Source organism: Saimiri boliviensis, chromosome 11 (assembly GCF_048565385.1).
Source record: "Saimiri boliviensis isolate mSaiBol1 chromosome 11, mSaiBol1.pri, whole genome shotgun sequence".
Lineage (NCBI taxonomy): Eukaryota > Metazoa > Chordata > Mammalia > Primates > Cebidae > Saimiri > Saimiri boliviensis.
Window position 1 is genome coordinate 41955876 of NC_133459.1, and position 22272 is coordinate 41978147.

General features: G+C 41.4%; 1 protein-coding gene across 2 annotated transcripts in view; it reads left to right on the forward strand.

Annotated features, from left to right (window-relative positions):
- Positions 1–12970, forward strand: part of CFAP57 (cilia and flagella associated protein 57) — a 79885-nt gene extending 66915 nt beyond the window's left edge. For both annotated transcript variants that reach the window (XM_039473798.2, XM_039473799.2), the window contains exon 23: positions 12572–12970. In XM_039473798.2, coding sequence (XP_039329732.1) covers positions 12572–12786 — 215 coding nt within the window. In that variant the 3' untranslated portion in view covers positions 12787–12970. The remainder of the gene's footprint in view (positions 1–12571) is intronic.
- Positions 12971–22272: the final 9302 nt, after the last annotated feature.

Genomic DNA, 22272 nt, shown 5'->3' on the forward strand with positions numbered 1-22272 from the left:
TAACCTGCGACGAAACTGTAGCAATCAAAACAGTGTGATACTGGCATAAAGACAGACATACAGACCAATGGAATAGGATATAAAGCCCAGATATAAACCCTCAAATATGGTCAAGTGATTGTCAACAAGGGTACCAACACCATTTGGTGGGGAAAGGGCAGTCTTTTCAATGAGTAGTGTTGGGAAAACTGGATATACACATGCAAAAGAATTAAGATGGATCCTTACCTTACGCTATATACAACAGTTAATTCATAGTGAATCCAAGATCTAAACAGAAGAGCTAAAACTATAAAACTCTTAGAGGAAAGCAATGTTTGTAACATTGGATTTGGCAATTATTTATTTAGTGAAGGACACAAAAAGCACAGACAACAAAATAAAAAAACAGATAAATTGGACTACATCAAAAGTTTAAAGTTTCAAGCATTAAAGACCATTATCAATAGCTGGATATGGTGGTACACACCTATTATCCCAGCTACTTGGGATGCTGAGGCAGGAGGATTGATTGAGTCCAGAAGTTTGAGGTCAGCCTGGGCAACATAGCAAGACCCCATCTCTTAAAAAACACACAAACATACACACTATCAACAGATTGGAAAGGCAACCCAGAAAATAGGAGAAAAATGTTTGCAAATCATATAGATAAAGGATTTATATCCAGGCTATATAAAAAACTTATACAACTGAACAACAATTTTTTTTTTTTTTTTTTTTTTTTTTTTTTTTTTTTTTTTTAGATGGAATTTCACTCTGTCACCAGGCTGGAGTGCAGTGGCGCAATCTCAGCTCACTGCAACCTCCGCCTCCTGGGTTCAAGCAATTCTCCTGCCTCAGCCTCCCGAGTAGCTGGGACTATGGGCACGTGCCACCACACCCAGATAATTTTTGTAGTTTTAGTAGAGATGGGGTTTCACCATGTTGGCCAGGATGGTCTCACCATGTTGGCCAGGATGGTCTCAAATCTCTTGACCTCGTGATCTGCCCACCTTGGCCTTCCGAAGTGCTGGGATTACAGGCATGAGTCACCGCACCCAGCCAACAAAAATTTTAAATGGGCAAATTACTTGAATAAACATTTCTCTAAAGAAAATTTGTAGATGGCCAATAAGTATATAAAAGATTCTCAATATCAATAATCAGTAGGAAAACATAAATCAAAGTCACAATGAGATGCTACTTCTCACTCATTAGTATGGCTATTCTAAAAAACAAAAACAGAAGACAGAATATAGCAAGTGTAGGCAAAGATACAGAGAAATTGGAACCCTTGTGCACTGCTGGTGGGAATGTAAAATGGTACAGCTGCTATGGAAAATAATATGACAGTTCCTCAAAAAATTAAAAATAGAATCACCATATGATCCAGCAATTCCACTTCTGGATATATATGCAAAAGAACTGAAAGCCAGAAACTCAGAGATATATGTGTAAATTTATGTTCATAGCAGCATTATTCACAGTTGCTGAAAGATGAAAGCAGCGCAAGTGTCCATTGATAGATAAGGATAAACAAAAGGTGGCATATACATTCAATAAAATAGTATTTAGCCTTAAAAAGGAAGGAAATTCTGACACATGCTGCAACATGGCTGGACCTTGAAGATGGTATGTGAAATAAGCCAGCCACAAAAGGACAATATTGTATGATTCCATTTAAGTGAAGTGTCTAGAGTACTCAAGTTCATAGAAAGTAGACCTCTGGTTGCCAGGGGCTGGGGAGTAGAGAGGAATGAGGAGTAAGTGTTTAATGGGTGTACACAGTTTTGTTTGGACAAGATAAAAGGTTCTAGAAATGGCGATAATGGTTGTACAACAATGTGGATGTACTTAAGGTTACAAAACTGTACACTTACAATGTTAAAATTCTTTATGTATATTTTAACACAATTTTAAAATATTTTTAATTTTAAAAATGATTGTATCATCTACATATCTATCACCATGAAAAAATGGTTTCTTCATTCAGCCTTTTGGCAGTAAAGGATGAGAAACTATCAAATGACAGCAAATCCCAATTTCATTAGACTTTTCAACAGTAGCTGCAAGTTAGAGAACAATGAACCTATATCTTCAATTTTCCAAGGTAAAATAATTTGCAGTCCAAAATTCTATACCCAGGCAAACATTCAATCAAGGGAGAGGGTAGAATTAAGGCATTTTTAGATATACAAGGGTCTCAATAAATTTACCTGCCATGCACTTTCTCAGGAAGCTACAAATGAATGCTCTTTGCCAAATAAAGGACATAAACCAAGAAGAAAGGCATAGGATTTAAATAAGAGTCAAATCAGAGGAGGAAAAAGAATTCCTAAAATGATGGTGAAGGGAGATAGCCAGATAATAACTTTGCCACAGGACTAGAGAGTAATCAGTCCAGACTGGGTAGGTCAGAAGACACTTGGAGAAGATGAAATTGATATAATATCTAAGTATCTAATGGGCAAACATTTACACAACTACCAAAGAGTTGAGATTGAATTGGTGTTATCGAAATATCTGAACTTTGGCCTAGGCCCTGCCACTACTTACTGCACAGAAAGCCAGTCACTGAGACAAGTATTGCCAAGAAAGAAGGCTTTAATCAGGTGCTGCAGCTGAGGAGATGGAAGTTCAGTCTCAAATCCATCTCTCCAAATGACTAAAACTAGGGGTTTAAATAGCAGGGAAGAAACATAACAATATGTAAAAAACAAGAACTAGGGAGAGGCAAGGGGGCATCTGGTGCCCTGATCTGGTGAGTTTTGGTTTTTGATACTTTTTTTTAAGAGAACTGAAGGTCCTTTCTTGAGGAAGGAGCTCAGATAAAACAAATACAAGTTTCAAGCTATAATAGCAGAAGGGTCAATTTCTATGTTTATCCAAAAACAATGGTCTATGGGAGTATTGGGCCTATTGGGCTGGTTTCAGTACCCCATTTCTATTTATCAGTTCCTCAATCATGAAGAATCTGCTTGTCAATCTTTCTGGCTGCTTCATGCTGAGGAGGGGTGTTGTAGGCAGCTCCACACCATGGGTGACCATGTGGCCACCTGAGAATCAAAGCTTAATCTAATATAGAGTTTTCTTCTGAAACAGTCTTTCTCTCTCCAGTCCCCACTTCCACCAAAGACAAATCACAGCAGAACCAGTCTACCTGCAAAATTAAGCTTCGGTCCCATATACTTGGCTTGATTACCCACGTAAAGTACAAGAATCATTGTCTATGTATACTCTCCCAAACTGGCTTCGCTGGAGCCTCTTGCAAGGCCATTTCAGTCAAAGTCCTGAGAAAATAACCAGTTCCTTCAATTATGTTCCATTACAAAAGAAAACATGGTTATTAACATATGCAAACAAACATATTGCCATGAATTAAGAGTATTCACAAATAGTTTACAAATTCTGGAGAAACTAGGAAGAGAGAGAAATACGACTGAAAATGTGTTATGAAAAGTATACTCAATACACTCAAAGTATATTCCAAAGCTATAAATAGCTCAAAAGAAGATTCTTCAGACTCTGAAAAACAAAACAAAAAGAATCAGCAATATTTTGAACAACAGAAGCCATAAAAAATTATTTATGTCCTCCATTAGTTCAGTCTATACAGTTATCTCCTGCAATGCTTCATATTGGGTTAGCAATCTTTTATGAACACATCAGCCTTTCAATTAATGCCCTGAAAGTTTTCTCTAATCCAGTAGCACGATGTACAAAGTTATCCGAAACCTGCATTCAAGAGTCTTCTTCATGAACTCCCAACAAACAAGCCTTGAACTGTAGCTAATTATAAGTCACTTCTTTTTTTTTTATTATTTTTATGAAAGATCAAAGCAAAACATCAATTGTGAATGATCAAAGTCTTAAGATAGCCATAGTGAACGATAGAGTTGATAGGGTAATTTGGTTATTTCTTGTCATACAATTTAACACAACAATAATTACTGACAACATACACTAAGACATATCAGAATTTCAGAAATGTCATATAATCATGGCATACTTATTAACAACATATTTACATAAATATAACCCCAAGAAAGTTAAATGCCACCTCACATTTGACAGTTCTTCTTGTATAATTCTAACGTAACAAATAAGCCTAATATAGCTCTCTTGGACTTCAGGGAACCTAGTATCCAAAAAAAATTAGTTTGATGTCAAGAAGGCTGAATTTAGAACTTGAAATTTTGCTGTTGGAAAGTCTGCTAGATTTCAGAGGTTTAAGACACTTGTTATTGTCCAAGCACTGTGTCCCATGCCTATAATCCCAGCACTTTGGGAGGCCAAAGTGGGCAGATCACTGGAGGTCAGGAATTCAAGACAAGTCTGGCCAACACAACAGAACCCTGTCTCTACTAAAAATACAAAATTTAGCAAGGTGTGTTGGCACACACCTGTAATCCCAGCTACTTGGGAGGCTGCGGTGGGAGAATTGCTTGAACCTGAGAGGTAGAGGTTACAGTGAGCCAAGATCATGCCACTGCACTCCAGCCTGGGCTACAGAGCAAGACTCTATCCAAAAAAAAAAAAAACCCAGATACTTGATATCTTGAAAACACACACACACACACACACACACACTTGATATCACAAAATAGGATTACAAGTTACTATAAAATAATGATTCTGGTAACTGAAATTATAACACAAAAACATTTACTCTTTGATAGAGAGGAAACAGTTTCCCAAACAATAAGGCCTAATACTTAAGATAGCATGAGGCCAACCAAGTCTGTCCCTTCCCCGCCCCCTCCCCCCGCCAGTTTTCTCCCTTGTAATTTACTCAAAAGGTAAACAAAATCTTTTATCTTTTAATATTAAAAAAACATTCAAAAGAGAAAACCAAACTTTTAATTCTGTATGGTATATTACTAATGGTAAAGCTAGTTTTAATAAAATATTATAAACAAATCTATCCAATTTTAATCAGTTTGACCCTAAGGTAAGATTTCTATAAATTTTTTATATGCTTTTCCAATTTTCTATTAAAGAGCAGATCAATCCTCCAAGAAAACCCTGTTATTCCAGCATATGAGCCCAGATGCTGGCCTTGCATCACTGTCATTTTTATATTAATGTTTTATTTATAGAAAATATCTCAACTAATCTAATCCTCAAAATCAACCCTTATAATTTCACACACCTACCTCTTCTGTGATAGTCCCTGGGCCTACAGGGATTGAGTAATTTTAATTTCTGGCCCAGTGTCTCATGAAAGCAGTTTATTTTGAGTGTCACCTTCTCCCAAGTCTGAAGACAAGGATTCAACTGGTGTCAATGCTCAAAATTTAGCAAGGATTGGTGCCTTCTTCAGACTGAAGAGTCAAAGCCCTGTAACTTTAACAGCACAAGGTTAGTTAATAGGATATTTATACTACAGAAAGTTTTCTCATTCTCTCTAATATGTTACAATTAAAACTGTGTAATTTGGTGTTTAGGAGTTACTGCCTGCCCCACTTTAATAGATTATTCATTGCATATGTCTGATTGCTAGTATTCTCGTGACAGAACTGTCACCAAGAGCATCCAAAATGTCATAAGCTGTATGTCAAACTTACCAAACTAAGACAGCTAACTTTTTTCTCCATTATTGAAAAATGGTAAATGCAAACGTCAATTTTGGAAATTCAATATGAGAAATAATCTCCTTTCATTTATATACGATACAACAAGGACAAAGTAAGAACAAGCACAAAATAATTTCTTTTCAGCTTTTTAATTTTTTTTCGATTGTTGTTTTTGGTTTGGGGTTTTTTTTGAGACAGGGTCCCGCTGTGTAACCCAGGCTGGAGTGCAGTGGCACAGTCTCAGCTCACTGCAACCTCTGCCTCCCAGGGTCAGGCAGTCCTCCCACCTTAGCCTCCCCAGTAGCTGAGACTACTGGCTTGCACCACCACACCTGGCTCATTTTTGTATTTTTTGTAGAGATAGGGCTTTGCCATATTGCCCAGGGTGGTCTCAAACTATTGGACTCAAGTGATTCACTTGTCTTGGCCTCCCAAAGTGCTAGGATTACAGATGTGAGCCACTGCATCTGGCTGTCTTTTCAGCTCTTCTAAATGCACATACATTTCCAAGATTGGTTTCTAGACAACTGAGTAGGTAACTTTCACCACCAAAATCTTCAGACTAGTGTTTGTGAGATTTGCAGCAAGGCAAGCAATGCAGGCATGTATGTGAGATTTGACTCCACACTAAATCTGGCACCATGCTTAACTGTATTAAAAACCTGCACATATTTTGTTTCGAATACACACATGAAGGCCCATCAGTGATACACACCTTGAGAGTAAAAATCACTGGAAAGCCTCACCTTTTTTTATTACCACTTAATCCAAGTGAATGCCACTTTAAATTAGTTTGAGAGAAATTCTTATCAATATAATGTCCTTAAGGACAAGGCCAATGTTTCCTGAACGTTAAAACTTTGTACGCATATCACAGTTTTTCTTCATTGAAGGAAAAGATCTAAAACCAACCCAAACTGTTGATTCAGGTGACTCACACTAGAAACAAACACCACTCAGACAGTTTCACTTTCACCCACTCGCCCAACAACACAATGTATAATGTATTATTTCTGTTCAGAACTTATAACAGCCTTCCACTAGAAACTAAAGAACATGGATGGTTTTATACAAATGCATACACGAGGAAAACACAAAGGAAAACAAACAGCAAACAAATAAAAATTAGAAGCAAAACAAACAGGCAACCAACCCCAACATTTCCCCCACTCAGTCTACCCTGGAGACTACCATGTTACCCAGAGCCCCCAAAAAACATGTGATCAATATTTTATTTCTGACACCCAATTCAATATCCTTAAGTCCACCAATATCACCATACATCCTGGGCAATCAAAAAATTCACTCTAGGCACATGACCAGTAAGTACTCCAGTGCCAGCACTATTCATGCGTAACAGCAAACATAGTGTGAAACAGTGCAGGCAGGTATTTGAGATTTGGCTCCACCCTAAATCTGGCATCTCATGCTTAACTGTATTAAAAAAGTTACCAAACTGGCAATGCATGTCTTTACAATATTTCTTACTTTACCTTCATCAAGACTAAGAACTTTATAAAAATGTTAGTTAGCCAGATTTCTCCAATTCTTCTATCAGGTTTTAAAGAATATTTTATTATCTAAACTTTCTATTTCCTCCGTATGTGCAGAGAAAACAAAAAAATTCCTATGTATGACTTACACAGACAATGCATCACATCCCTGGGCTTTCCAACCAGTCCCAGATTTTCTTCTTCATTTTTCTTTAAAGAACCAGTCATTTTACTCCAGGACAAAAAACTCATCAGACAAAATTCTTTGTCATACAAATGTATTATCTTTTCTTTATAACCTTCCTTACCAAAAATATACCATCATATCCATAACTTTCTTCACATCTCTCTCCCCTACCTTGTTTCATATACAACCATTTTTAAGTCCATAATTTGAATTAACATTTAGATAGCTTTTAAATTAGACAAAATTATTTGTTATCTCGCTAATAACATATCTGTTGGCCCATTTTATATACAGAATTATATGTTAACTATACTTCTTATCCTTAATGACCTTAAATTTTAGTGAAACCGTGGCCGGGCGCGGTGGCTCAAGCCTGTAATCCCAGCACTTTGGGAGGCCGAGGCGGGTGGATCACGAGGTCGAGAGATCGAGACCAACATGGTGAAACCCCGTCTCTACTAAAAATACAAAAAATTAGCTGGGCATGGTGGCGCGTGCCTGTAATCCCAGCTACTCAGGAGGCTGAGGCAGGAGAATTGCCTGAACCCAGGAGGCGGAGGTTGCGGTGAGCCGAGATCACGCCATTGCACTCCAGGCTGGGTAACAAGAGCGAGACTCCATCTCAAAAAAAATAATAATAATAATAATAATAATTTTAGTGAAACCCTGAAAAGCAAGAATCTTGAACTATCAGACATAAGCATTTTATAGAAGGAAACAATTCCACAATTTTTAGAAACATATTTCTCCATATCAAAACTTTTTATTAATTGGAAATGCCCCAGATAGCCAATGAACATCAAAAATAATTTTAAGATTTTAAATTGTACAAAAAATTTACCTAAAATGTTTATCCCTTGACATGTATACAGTTTCTTCATTTTAGATTACTTCTGAAAACTGAGGTATTAAGCACAATCCTATAGAGTTAGTTAATTCCTTGTTAACCATTTTCTTAATAGCCAGTGAACATCAGGTGCTCACCTAAGTAAGAGCCTCAAAGTTAAACACATAGGTATTTTTGCCAATAACTCAGAAGATTCACCTAACAACATTAGTCTTATCTGTCAAAGAAGGCATACAAACCAAGATCATTTTGTTTCTGCTAGGTTAATAGCTTTATAACCTTCTATGTCAAACACTGAAACCTCAAAATATCTAGCAAAGACATATATAAAACCCAAACAGAAAAGTATTCTGACAATTCTGAAGACATTTCTATTTTCATTTTACCAATAATTTTAAAGCCAGCTTATTTAGTAAAAGTTTACTTAAGTCACCTGAACTTGAAAATTGCTTGGACTTATTTACTTAATATATGAGTGCTCTTTTGCTTATAAGCCAATTTGGTAGACACAACATATAATAACGAGTGTCATACAAATAAACGCATCTAGACATGTAGACACACAAACAATTGAAAATCTAATAACTTTTATCTTGGAACTCTAGCCTTGAAATACCAATACAAGCTCACTGGTTTTACATGGTTATACTTTGTTTACCTCAATAGTTAATCCAATGAAGGCTGTGAACTGCATTTTAAGTAATGCAGTTTCCATGCCAGTTTGATTTTTAAAGGCCAACCCTCTACAGACTACAAAGAACACTGGGGCCAAATAGCACCAAAGGAAAACATCACATATTAACCAGGCCTAACTTTGCCTAGAACAGCAGCACAAAAGCCTGGGTACATGCAGCTCCATCCCACTTTCCCATTCAACAGCAAACTCCAGATTCCAAACAATATTGGGGCCAGACAGTATTGCACAAGAATATCAAGTTGGCTGAATTCTGATTTCCCATGACTGTATCAAAAACACACAATCACCAAAACTCTCCAACTGCTGCAGCAAGAAACAAACCCCTAGAGTGTCCAAACTGAAACAGTCAGGGTGCTTCCTCTCTCTACCAGTTGAGCCTGATTGACCTGCAAACGGAAATTCCTTAAGGAACTTACCAAATTGAGAGGAGCTGACCCCACTGTCTGGTACCCAAAAAAGATGCTCACTTGCCGGGACACAACACAGTTACAAACAAGTCCCCAGGAGTGTCCATACTGAAACAGTCAGGGTGCTTCCCTCTCAGTCAATTGGGCTTGTTTCACCTACGAATAGAAATTCCTTTAAACATTTCTCAAATTGAGAGGAGCAGATCCTGCTCTCTGGACCCACAAAGGACACTCACCTATCTGGGTGCAGAAGTTGAATTTCAAAGGCAGTTCTTCTAAGGCAATCAGGAACAAAGTTTGGGCTGGCTATGGCAGGGCCAGAGAGAGATGGAAACTTACCTCCAGTCATAATTGGGTGGGCAACTGCTTAGGAGGGCTTCTGAGACTCCCAGCCCACAGCAGCCAAGCTGCCACAAGCAAGACATTTCTGGTCAGGGAAACAAAATCTGTTACTGAAACACCAGGGGTTTGGTCTAAGTACTGCTGCTTACAGCACAGAAAGCCAATCACTGAGAAGACAAGTATTGCCGAGGAAGAAGGCTTTAATCAGGTGCTGCAGCCAAGGAGATGGGAGCTCAGTCTCAAATCCATCTCTTTGACTGACTAAAACGGGTGGTTTATATAGCAGGGAAGAAATGTAACAATGGGTAAGAAAATAAGACCTAAGGAGGGACCAGGGACCATCTGGTATAGTGATATGGTGAGTTTCGGTTTTTTGACACTTTTTTTTTGAGGGCCATGAAGGTCCTTTCCTGAGGAAGAAACTCAGATAAAACAAATACAGGTTTCAAGCTTTAACAGCAGAAGGGTCAATTTCTATGCTTATTCAAAAATAACTGTCTAGGGGACTATTGAGACAGTTTCATTGGCCATATGGACATAAGAAATTTCACAGATGAAAAAACAAAGCAATTATTAACTTTAAGGAACACAAATTGTTGTATGGAAAAGAGAAATGAATTACTGTATGCTACATGGCTCAACTGTCACCAGCAGTTACATAAATCATAATTAAATGCTGAGTATTGATCTCAAAATTAGGAGGATTAAAAGATGGGAAGTATGTGGGGGTGGGGAGGGTGCTGAAGGAAAGCTGAATCCTCATCTTTCTAGATAGACGTCAGTATATAATGCCTAAAAATGATAAGTCAAAGAAGCAATGTAAGCACAATAATCAAAGCAGACTGTGGAAGTGGATATCAAAAGAATTAGCTAAAATAATTGAAATTGTTGCCTCTGAGGATTGAGAAATGAAGTGAAATATAGAACGAGATACTGTTATTTGTAATAAGCCTTAGAGGGTTGACTACAGGCATATATAACTTTGATAAATAAATTAAGAAAATATTAGGAAAAGCATGCTTTCCTTTCAGTTTTCTATGACAGGCACATTCTTATTTTTCTTCCTTTGTGCATATGGGAAAACTGACAAAGATAATCTTTTTTAAAAAGAAAGAGTCAAAGCAAAATAGAATGAATTAGGAAACTAAAGGTCAACTAGAGGAGAAAGCTTACCTTGCATAAGAAGATAGATGAGAAAGTAAGAAAGTGTTTGTGTCAATCTTGACTCTGGATGAAGGAAAGAAAAACTTGAGACAAGGTCTCTGCATGAGAATTTCTAACCAAAAGTCCCCACTCAGACAAGTTTTAATCTAGAATTTGCATTTGATTTGTGCCTCAAGGCAATCTCAGCTGAAAATTTACCTTAAAAGGACCCCACAGTAGTAGTGCCCTTAGGCCCCAATCAGAAGCAATGCACTTTTTCTCTGGAGGAGTAAAGTTTAAATACAGGCTTCACAGTGGCTCACGCCTATAATCCTAGCACTTTGGGAGGCCGAGGTGGGTGGATCACCTGAGGTCAGGAGTTCAAGACCAGCCTGGCCATCATGATGAAACCCCATCTTTGTATTAAAAAATATATATATATACAGGCTTCAAAGAATTCCCATAGATAGTGTTCTGAGGAACATGAACTCATAATCAAAAGTCATAAATACTTGAGAAAATAAACCACCAGCAGTGAAAATCAACAAAAATGTCAAACTACAGAATAAAACCAACAAAGACTCATAGCTAGTACAATTATTAAAATAAGAAAATTCCATGTCTGAAAAAATAAAAAAGGAATTTGAAAAATAAGACAAAAAAGCAAAAGTCTTCCAAAACTACACAGGCAAATTTGAAAAAGAACCAAATAATACTTCTAGAAATGAAAACTATTATAATTAGAAGCTCAATGGACAGATTGAACAGTAGATTAGACACATCTGAAGGGGGAATTTGTGAGCTAAAAGAATAAATTGCCCAGATTGCAGCCCAGAGAGATGAAGATATAGTAAAAGACAGCGATGATAGAGTGGGATAATGCAATGTATGCCTAATTGAAGTGTGAGAAAGAAAGAGGAGAGGCAACATTACAATAAGGAACAGCCAAGAGTTTTTCCAGAATTGATGAAAGATGTCACTTATCAAATCCAGGAAGCCCAGTGGATCCCAAGGAGAGCGCATAGGACAGGAGGGCAAGGCAACTAGGAAACTGAGGGCGCTGCTGGGAGGATGGAGGAAGAAACTCACTGGGGTCCAGCTGGCCAGAAAAGGGAGTGAATCTAAAATGAGCTGATTTGGTAGGCAATAAATGGAGTTGTCCAGGAAGAGGGGGTCTTGGTTCAGTCCATGTGTGTCATGCATAGAGCAGTTACAGCGGAAGTGGTCAGAGAATGGAGGGCAATGCTAGAGTGAAAGGCCTAAAGCATGGCATCCAGGTGGCAAGGGAGGGGAGGCCACAGGAGTGGGTGCTGGCATGGCATGGAGGCCAAGGTCACTAATGCTGTGAGCTCAGCCTTGTGGGACAAAGGTGAGCTGTGGATCCTGGTGGACACTGCCATTCCCCAGCACCTGAGACAGGGAAGATGACTCAGGGGAGAAAGTCCTCAAGGACTAGTGAGTGGGCACACCAGGAGGGGCAGGAAGGGGTCTTTCTCCAGGAGCAGGGGTTTTGCCCAAGGAGGAAGATGGGCAGCTCAGAAGCCAACATAGGTCAGCAGAAGAGTGCCACCCTGCCTAGGATGTGGGGAATAGAAGGAGCAGCCTCTATGGGTGGGGACCTCCGTGCAGGCGGATCTGGGGGCTCAGGGGAGGGGCTGGGCTCGGTTAGTTCTCAGCATTCACCTCATCACTCTGAAGTATATCGCTTCACGTCTCCATCTCTTTCCAAGACAGATGGACAAAATGGCTCGCCTCTGTACCTCTAGCCCCTGGGATTGAGTGTCTGCTCCACAGTAGGTGCTCAATAAATGTTTGAGGAAGCAGGGAGGGAGGAGGGGAGGATCGGCTCTGCACCAGTGCAGTGGACAGGCCCACATGAGTCCTGCTCTGTCCCTCACAGAACCCAGCAAGGACATGCCCAGCACGGCTCCCACCATGAGGTTGAATGAGCAAGAAGAAACTGGGAGGATCATCGAAATGCAGCGCCTAGAAATCCAGCGCCTCAGAGACCAGATCCAAGAGCAAGAGCAGGTCACAGGGTTCCATGCCCTCACTGGAGTTCGGCTCCCCTCCCTCTCCAACTCGGAGGCAGACTTTGAGGTGAAGACCAACTGACCACCTCTGGTGAGCCATCTCCAGCCACAGCCAGAAGAAACATGGCGTGTCTGTCCCCAGGCCAGACTTGTGGTTAGAGTCTGTATGGTTCCTGAAGCACTGACCCCACCAACTCTCTCTCTTGCCCTGGGGAATTTGGGACACAGAATAAAGGTATTTGCCCACAGCCTGTCTAACATCTGCTTAGCTGGGGGGCCAAGGCCAGGAGAGGAGGAGAGGGAAGCCTGAGGACTGGGGGCTCCAGCTCACCTGAAGCCACCTCTGCTTGTCCCCATGTGGGCATAGGACTCCCTGGCACTGAGAGATCACACTGGACTTGGGGCTGGCTTCCTGCCACCCTTTCTTCCAGGCCTTGAGGATGGAGCTGCCTGCTGCTCCTCACCTGGACTCTCCTCTGCCAACTCAGTCAGGACCAAATTCTGCTCATTCCTGTCTCCTTCAGGAAATGCAGCGAGGCTTTCTGAGGATGTTTTTATTTTTATATATTTTTTGAGATGGAGTCCAGCTGTGTCACCCAGGCTGGAGTGCAATGGCATGGTCTCGGCTCACTGCAACCTCTGTCTCCCAAGTTCAAGTGATTCTCCTGCCTCAGTCTCCCGAGTAGCTAGGATTACAGGCATGCGCCACCACACCCAGCTAATTTTTGTATTTTTAGTAGAGACAGGGTTTCACCATGTTGGCTAGGCTAGTCTGGAACTCCTGACCTCAACTGATCTACCCACCTTGGCCTCCCAAAATGCTGGGATTACAGACATGAGCCACCGTGCCCAGCCTCTGAGGATTTTTTTTTTAATCTGTGTAAGAAGGGAAAAGATGACAGTAAAATAACAGACATGGAAGTGTTGCAAGAATTCCCCAAAGTCTTATGTTATCTGCGGACCCTGTTCTTGGGACTGTAAGCAGAGCTCTGCCCTCATTTCTCTTGCCTCCATGTCATTCTAGACTCATCATCTTTGTTCTGCAGGGTCCTGGTCTGCTCCTCCATTTCTGGGGTAGGAGGGGATGCACTCCTCCCTCTAGTTATTCTTCTCAGGCGCCATCCTGGGAGACCCAGCCACACACAGGTACCAAGAGAGAGAGCCCTTTATGCACTAAAGAGCAAAAGATTATAATCCAATGTCCCCGTCTTCTCCCATCTGCAGAGGCCAGACACCTTTCTAACAGCCAAATAAGAAATGCTTAAGCCCACAGTCCCTGCTGGTCCCTGCTGGTCACCTCTGGCTCTCTGAAACCTGGCATTGTCCCATCTTCCCCCAATCACTTGACTGAAACTCTGGGCACTGCTCATGGGTTGACTTTCACAAAGAGAGCCGAGGCTTGGCAGTCACATTTGGCAAGATCTCCCAAAGGCTAGGGTAGCAGGAGCATGCAGGCAAAGGCCATGGAGCAAAGGGCTCCACAGGGTCTACAGGAGACTCTGCTGAGCAACAACCCCCACCCAGTGCGCACCCTGTCACAGCAGCCAGCTCATTCCCCAATGCTGGCATGTTCTTCACATGTCCTTGCCCCACTGGGAAGCCAGATCCAGAGAGCAGGAAAGGATCCAGGCACCCCCCCAGAGAGGTTCAGCTGCAAAGATGACAGCCCATGACATTATTATGAAGGGTAGGTGGGATCTTCCAGGACCCAAACGTCTCCACTCCAAACTAGCATGTTGGCTTCATCTTTGCAGAAGAAATGGACTTGAAATGAGATTAGGGGATGAGGGACCAGCTGGGGCAGGTTGTGCAGGACCTTGAAGGCACACAGAAGCTATGGGCCACCAGAGGCCAATGCTAAGCCATTGGGAGTCCCTGCCACTGCTCACTAAGCTCTTGCCACACTGGCCTCCTTTCAGTTCCTACAAGAGGCCAAGGTCTTTCCTGCCTTCAGCAGTTTCCACATGCAATTGCCCCTATCTGAAATGCTCTTGCCCCCACACCTCACTTTGTGGACTTCTATTTGTCCTTTAGATCTTAGCTTAAATGTCACTTCCTCAGAAAGGCAGTCCCTGACTCTCTCCCATCTAACTGCACCCACCGCATCGTTTTTCTTCATAATCCTCATTGTAACATGTCTGTTTAGTTGTTTAATATCTGTCTCTCCTGCTAGGAGAGTTCTACAGGGTAAGGGACCCAGTAGTGGACACAGGGGATGTTGTGGGTGCCCAGGTGAAACAGGACAGTGGCTTGGGACCAGGATGGTGGCAATGGGGAGGAAGAGACATAAACTCTACAGACAAGGACTGGTGAGAGCCAAGCCAAGGGGCACGGAGCACGGGCCTTGGAAGAAGAAAAATGCAGTAGAAACTGGAGCTTCCCGGAAGACCAGAAGGAAATTCTTAATAGCTAGAACATATCAATATTCAAGTGATCGATTTTTCAACTGCAAAATGTCTTAGACTAGAGATGTCACATTTCATGTACAAGATGGACCCTGGTTCCCAGACAAGGAAATCAGAACCAAAGAGTAGTGAAGTGACTGACATGTAGTCACACAGGCAGGGGTGGGGTTGCAGCCGAGTCTGCCCAGTGACTCCAAAGGTGCTGCTCTCATGCACTGCACCGGAGAGACGCCCAGACAAAACACCGTAGGCCAAGTGAAGGTTATAGGAACTTGACACCCTGAGAGTCTAAATGGGAAGTTAAAGGAGTGGAAACTCTCAGGCTAAGCTAACCTAAGCCTGGATGCTGTCCAGTTGGTGAGGAGGAAGTCTGGGCCAAGGGAGAGCCCCACCCTAACAGAACCTGGCACTTTGGCCAGCAAGTCAACAAGGTGTTTTCTTGGCTGCACAGGGGTTCACACAGCCTCTTGTTAGTAAATGTAAAGCCAGAGGTTCAATCTTGCTTATGTCTCCATGTTCTGTCTACAGTGCTTTCTCCTACATCCACCCATCAGGAGGCATTGGTTCTCCAGCACCCGAGACCTCCTTCTCCTTTGCCTATCCAGACTCCATGGGGAAGCTGAAGGCACTCACCCCATTGGGGCCCCCTCCTCCTTCATGAGTCTCTTCATCCAGTTTACTGCTTCAGTCCCTTCAGTGCTGGGGTGGGCCTGACAGTCACCTCTTCCTGTAATAGCCTTAGGGCCCCTGCTGGTACCCCAGGCATTGGCACACAGACCCCACTCTTGCTCTTGCAGTCCATCATTGAGCTCTAGGGACTCATGCAATTCTGATGTGACGGCTGGTGCCTTTGGGGAGTGCTGTACCACTTTGGTATAATAGCCTCCAGAATTCCTCACTGGGCCCCCTCACCTTCTTCTAAAGTTTTGGCATCAGCTGTGGCCAGGCAGTGTGAGCTACCTAGCTGAGTGTCTCCTGGAGTCCTGTTATCTCAACACTGAAAAGCCTGACCTACAAAAGATTCTAGCATCACTGACCTGCTTCTTATACAAAGTATGGCCAGCCACTGCTGGTCCGAGGAGGTACCTAAGGGCCTGGGAACATCTGTGTGCCCAGGCAGGACCCCCTTATAATCATTGCTCTTGATTTGGAGTGAGAAGTAAAAGGGAAGGCATCTTAGGGCCAGGAATGTAGTTCACTCGTTCTGAACTCCATTGAGGTGAGCTCTCCTAGACTACTGGAGGTTCAAGGGCCTGCTTATGCTTCAAGCATGCCTAAGATGCATCCAGACTGCTCTGAGCTGAGTTAGGCTGGGAAGCAGATTTCCAAGGAAGTAAGCCTGCTCTGTGTACCTGGAAGCAGGAGAGACTAGCATTACTAATCACCTACTATGACCAGTGCATACAAGAATTTGTATGTATTCTCATCTACTTTGTGTCACATGGTGGGATTTGGCAAAGGCTGCAAATAAGAACTAGTGTGAAACACATACTACATGTATTAACATATTAAGTGCATTGTAAGTGGGACTATGAGAATGTTAGTGAAGCACCTGAGGTTTGGTCTATGTCCTGCTGCTTACCACACAGAAAACCAATCACTGAGAGGACAAATATTGCCTATGAAGAAGACTTTAATCAGGTGCTGCAGCCAGGGAGATGAGAGCTCAGTCTCAAATCCATCTCCCTCACTAAAACTAGGGGTTTATGTACCTGGGAAGAAATGTAGGAAAACAAGGACTAGGAAGGCATCTGGTGCAGTGATCTGGTGAGTTTCAGTTCTCTGATACCTTTTTTTGAAGGTCCTTTCCTGAGGAAGGAACTCAGATAAAACAAATACAAGTTTCAAGCTTTAACAGCAGAAGGATCGATTTCTGTGTTCCTGCAAAGAACAGCCTATGGAAGCATTGGGCTGGTCTCAGTACTTCCTTTCTATTTATCAACTGCTCAATCATGAGGAATCCAGCTGTCAGTCTTTCTGGCTGCTTCATGCCGAGGAGGGGTGTCATAGGCAGCTCCATACCATGGGTGACCATATGGCCACTGAGGAATCAAAGGTTAATCTAATATAGAGTTTTCTTCTTATGAAACACAATTTTTCTCTCTCTAGTCTGCCACTTCCACCAAAGGCAAATCACAGCGGGACCAATCTACCTCCAAAATAAGCTTCAGTTCCATATACTTGACGTGATTACCTATACAAAGTGCAGCAAGCATCATTGCCAACATAAGCTCTCCTAAATTGACTTTGCTGGAACCTATCACAAGGCCATTTCTGTCAAAGCACTGGGAAAATAACCAGCTCCTCCAAGTGTGTCCCATTACAAAAGAAAACAGGTTCTTAATAAATGCATGCAAACAAACACATTCCCATGAATTATGAATATTCACAAATAGTTTCCAAATTCTGGAGAAATTAGGCATAGAGAGAGAAACGTGTTTCACATTCTGTTTACAAAAGTATACTCCGCTTAAAACACTTAAAGTATATTTCAAGGCTATAAATAGCTCAAAAGAAAAAAATTCTTCAGACTCTGAAAAACAAAAACAATCATCAACATTTCAAACAATGAAAGCCATTAAAAAATTATTTCAGTTCTTTATTAGTTCAGTCCATGCAATCAACTCCTGCTCTGTTTCATACTGGGATATGAACACATCACCCTTTCAATTAGTGCCCTGAAAGTTTTCTTTAATCCAATGGTACAATCTCCAAAGTTATCAGAAACCTGCATTCAATAGTACAGTGGGGCACCGTCTTGGCTCACTGCAACCTCCACCTCCTGGGTTCAAGAGATTCTCACGTCTCAGCCTCCCAAGTAGCTGGGAGGCATGTGACACCATGCCCAGCTAATTTTTGTATTTTTATTAGAGACAGAGTTTCGCCATGTTGGCCAGTCTGGTCTAACTCCTCACCTCAAGTGATCCACTGCTTTGGTCTCCCTAAGTGCTGAAGTTACAGGCATGAGCCACCATGTCTGGTCCCAATTTTCTATTAAGGAGCAGATCAATACTCCAAGAAAACCCTATTACTCCAACACATGGACCCAGACGCTGGCCTTGCATCACTATCCTGAGGATTTGACTGGTATCAATGCTCAAAATTTATCAGGGGTTGATGCCTTCTTCAGACTCAAGAGTCAAAGCCCTGTAACTTAAGAGCATAAGGATTAGTTAATAGGATATTTATACTACAGAAAGTCCTATCATTTTCTCTAACATGTTACAAATTAAAACACTGTGATTTGGTATTTGGGAATAACTGCCTCCAGTACTTCAAACCACTGTATTAAAGCAATTAGATTACTCATTGCCTATGTCTAATTGCTAGTATTCTAGTGACAGAACTGTGACCCACAACATCAAAAATGTGATAAGCCCGATGCCAAACTTACCAAACTAAGAGGACTAACTTTTTCCTCCATCATTGAAGTATAGTAAATGCAAATATCAGTTTTGGAAATTCAATATGAGAAATAATCTCCTTTCACTTAAATACTATAAAACAAAAAAAGGACAAAGTAAGATCAAACACAGCTATTTTAAAAGCACATCATCACACTTCCAAGAATGGATTCTAGACACAGGACTGACAACTGATTAGGTAACTTTTACTGCCAAAATCTTCAAACCAGTGCAACACCTTAACATATTTTGTTTTCAGGTTACACACATGAAGGTCAATCAATGATAAACAACTTGAGGTTAAAAAAAAAAATCACTAGAAAATATCCCCTTTTTATTACTACTTAATCCAAGTGAATGCCACTTTAAATTTGTTTGAAAGAAATTCTAATCAATGTAATTTCCTTAAGGACAAGGCCAATCTTTCCTGTGTATCCACATCACAGTTTTTCTTCATCAGAGGAAACCATCTGAAACCAACCCAAACTATTGATTCAGTTGACTCACCCTGGAAACAAACATCACTCAAACAGTTCCACTTTCATCCACCTCTCCAAACAACAAAATACATAATGTACTGTTTCTGTTCAGAACTTAAAAAAAATTAGTCTTTTATTTTTTAACTCTAGATCATCAGAGGCAAGCAAAACCAACCAAATTCCAAAAGGCTAGTGTGCTCCATCCATTCCTGCAGGCCCAACAAAGGTAGCCTAGGAATTCCAGATAAATAGAACAAATGATGACTTGCTAGAAATGCACAGAAAACAAAATAACTATTCACAGAACCAGATAAAAACCGAAATAAAAGAAATTGTTTCATATATATGTATATACACAAGCAAAACCCAAAGCAGAACAAACAGCAAACTACTGAAAATTAGAAGCAAAAATGAAAAGGCAACCGACACCAGTGTTTCCCCCAGTCAGTCTACCCTGGAGGCTACCATGCTATCCAGAGCCCCCGCCACACACACACACAAAAGTGATAAATATTTTATTCCAGATACACAATTCAGTACCCGTAAGTCCACTAATATCACCCCATACATCTGTGCAATCAGTAACACTAGGCACATGACCAGTAAGCCCTCCAGCACCAGCACTATTCATGCAAAACAGCAAACATAGTGTGAAGCAATGCAGGCAGGTATGTGAGATTTGGCTCCACACTAAATCTGGCTTCATGCTTAAATGTATTAAAAAAGAATTGCCAAACTGCTAATGTATTTATTTATAATATTGATTATTTTATCTTCATCAAGACTAAGAGCTTTAACTATGAAAATGTTAATTGGCCAAATTTCTCCAATTTTTTTTTTTTTTTTTTTTTTTTTTTTTTTTGAGATGGAGTCTTGCTCTGTCACCAGGCTGGAGTGCAGTGGTGCAATTTCGGCTCACTGCAACCTCTACCTCCTGGGTTCAAGTGACTTTACCACCTCTGCTACCCGAGTAGCTGGGACCACAGGTGCGTGCCACCATGACCAGCTGATTTTTTTGTATTTTCCGTAGAGACGGGGTTTCACCACGTTGGCCAGGATGGTCTCGATCTCTTGACCTCATGATCCGTCCGCCTCAGCCTCCCAAAGTACTGGGATTACAGGCGTGAGCCACCACGCCTGGCCTTTTCCAATTCTCTATCAGGTTTTAAAGACTATTTTATTCAGGTTTTAAAGAATATTTTATTATCTAAACTTCTTCAACTTTCTTTTTTTTTTTTTTTTTGAGACAGAGTCCCACTCTGTCGGCCAGGCTGAAGTACAGTGGCACGGTCTCAACTCACTGCAACCTTCACCTCCTGGGTTCAAGAAATTCTCCTGTCTCAGCTTCCCAAGTAGCTGAGAGATTACAGGCATGCACCAGCACACCCAGCTAATCTGTATTTTCAGTAGAGATGGGGTTTCACCATATTGTCCAGGCTGGTCTTGAACTCCTGACCTCAAGTGATCTGCCTGCCTCGGCCTCCCAAAGTGCTGGCATGAGCCACCACACCCAACCTAGCCAGTTTTTTCATAGCCAGTGAACTTCAGGTGTTCACTTAAGGGCCTCCAAGTTAAAAACTTAGGTATTTTAACCAATAACTAAGAAATTCAGCTGTTTTCACCAACAGCATTCATTAGTCTTACTTATCAAAAAAAATTGCAAAGAGCGTTTTGTTTGGGCTGGGTTTATAGCTTTGTAACCTTCTGTGCCAAACCCTGACACCTCAAACTATCTAGCAGAGACAAATATAGAATCCACACAGAAATGTATGCTGACTATTCTGAAGACATTGCTATTTTCATTTGACCAATAATTTTAAAGCCAGTTTGTTTAGTGAAAGTTTACTTAAGTCACAGGAACTTGGAAATTGCTTAGACTTATCTACTTAATTTATGAGCACTCTTGTAAGCCAACACAACGTATAACAACAACTGTACATACAAATGAACATATCTAGATACGTAGACACACACACAAATGAAAATCCAATAGCTTTTACCTTGGAACTTCAGCCATGCGATAGTGATACAAACTCACCAGTTTTACACAATTATACTTTGTTTGCCCTGATAAGTCATACAACAAAGGCTGTGAACCAAAATTTTAGGTAAAGCAGTTTCCATGGCAGCTTGATTTTTAAAGGCCAAACCTCCCCAGACTACAAAGAACACTGGGACTAAAAAGCTCCAAAGGAAAACATCACATATTAACCAGGCCCGACTCTGCTTAGAACAGCAGCACAAAAGCCTGGATACATGCAACTCCATCCCACTTCCCCATTCAACAGCAAACTCCAGATTCCAAACAATATTGGGACCAGACAGTATTGCAAAAGATTATCAAACTGGATTCTAATTCCTCATGACTGTATCAAACACACACAATCACCAGAACGCTATCCAGCTGCTGCAACAACAAACCAACCCCTGGAGTGTCCAAACTGAAACCGTCAGGGTGCTTCCTCTCTTCTGTATTTGGGCTTGATCAACCTGCAAATGGAAATTTCTTAAGGAATTTCCCAGATTGAGAGGAGCTGACCCCACCATCTGGTACCCAAAAAAGAAGCTCACTTGCTGGGACACAACACACAATTACAAACAAATCCCCAAGAGTGTCCATACTGAAACAGTCAGGGTGCTTCCCTCTCATCAGCTGGGCTTGTTCCCCCTACAAATTCACTGTAGTTAATAGTTAATTGTAGGCTTGTTCCACCCACAAATGGAAATTCCTTTAAAAATTTCCCAAACTGAGAGGAGCAGATCCTGCTGTATGGACCCACAAAGGACACTCACATATCTGAGTGCAGATGTCAAATTTCAAAGGCAGTTCTTCCAAGGCAATCAGGAATGAAGTTTGGGCTGGCTGTGGCAGGGCCCGAGAGAGACAGAAACTCGCCTCCAATCATAATTGGGTGGACAGCTGCTTAGGAGGGCTTCTGAGACTCCCAGTCCACAGCAGCCAAGCCACCACAAGCAATGTGTTCCCAGTCGGGGAACCAAAATTTATTACGGAAACACCAGGGGTTTGGTCTAAGTCCTGCTGCTCACTCCCAGAAAGCTAATCACTGAGAGGACAAGTATTGCCGAGAAGAAGGCTTTAATCAGGTGCTGCAGCAGAGGAGATGAGAGCTCAGTCGCAAATCCATCTCCCTGACTGACTAAAACTGTGGGTTTATATAGCAGGGAAGAAATGTAACAATGGGTAAGAAAACAAGAAAACAAGAACTAGGGAGGGGGCCAAGGGACATCTGGAACGGTGATCTGGTGAGTTTTAGTTCTC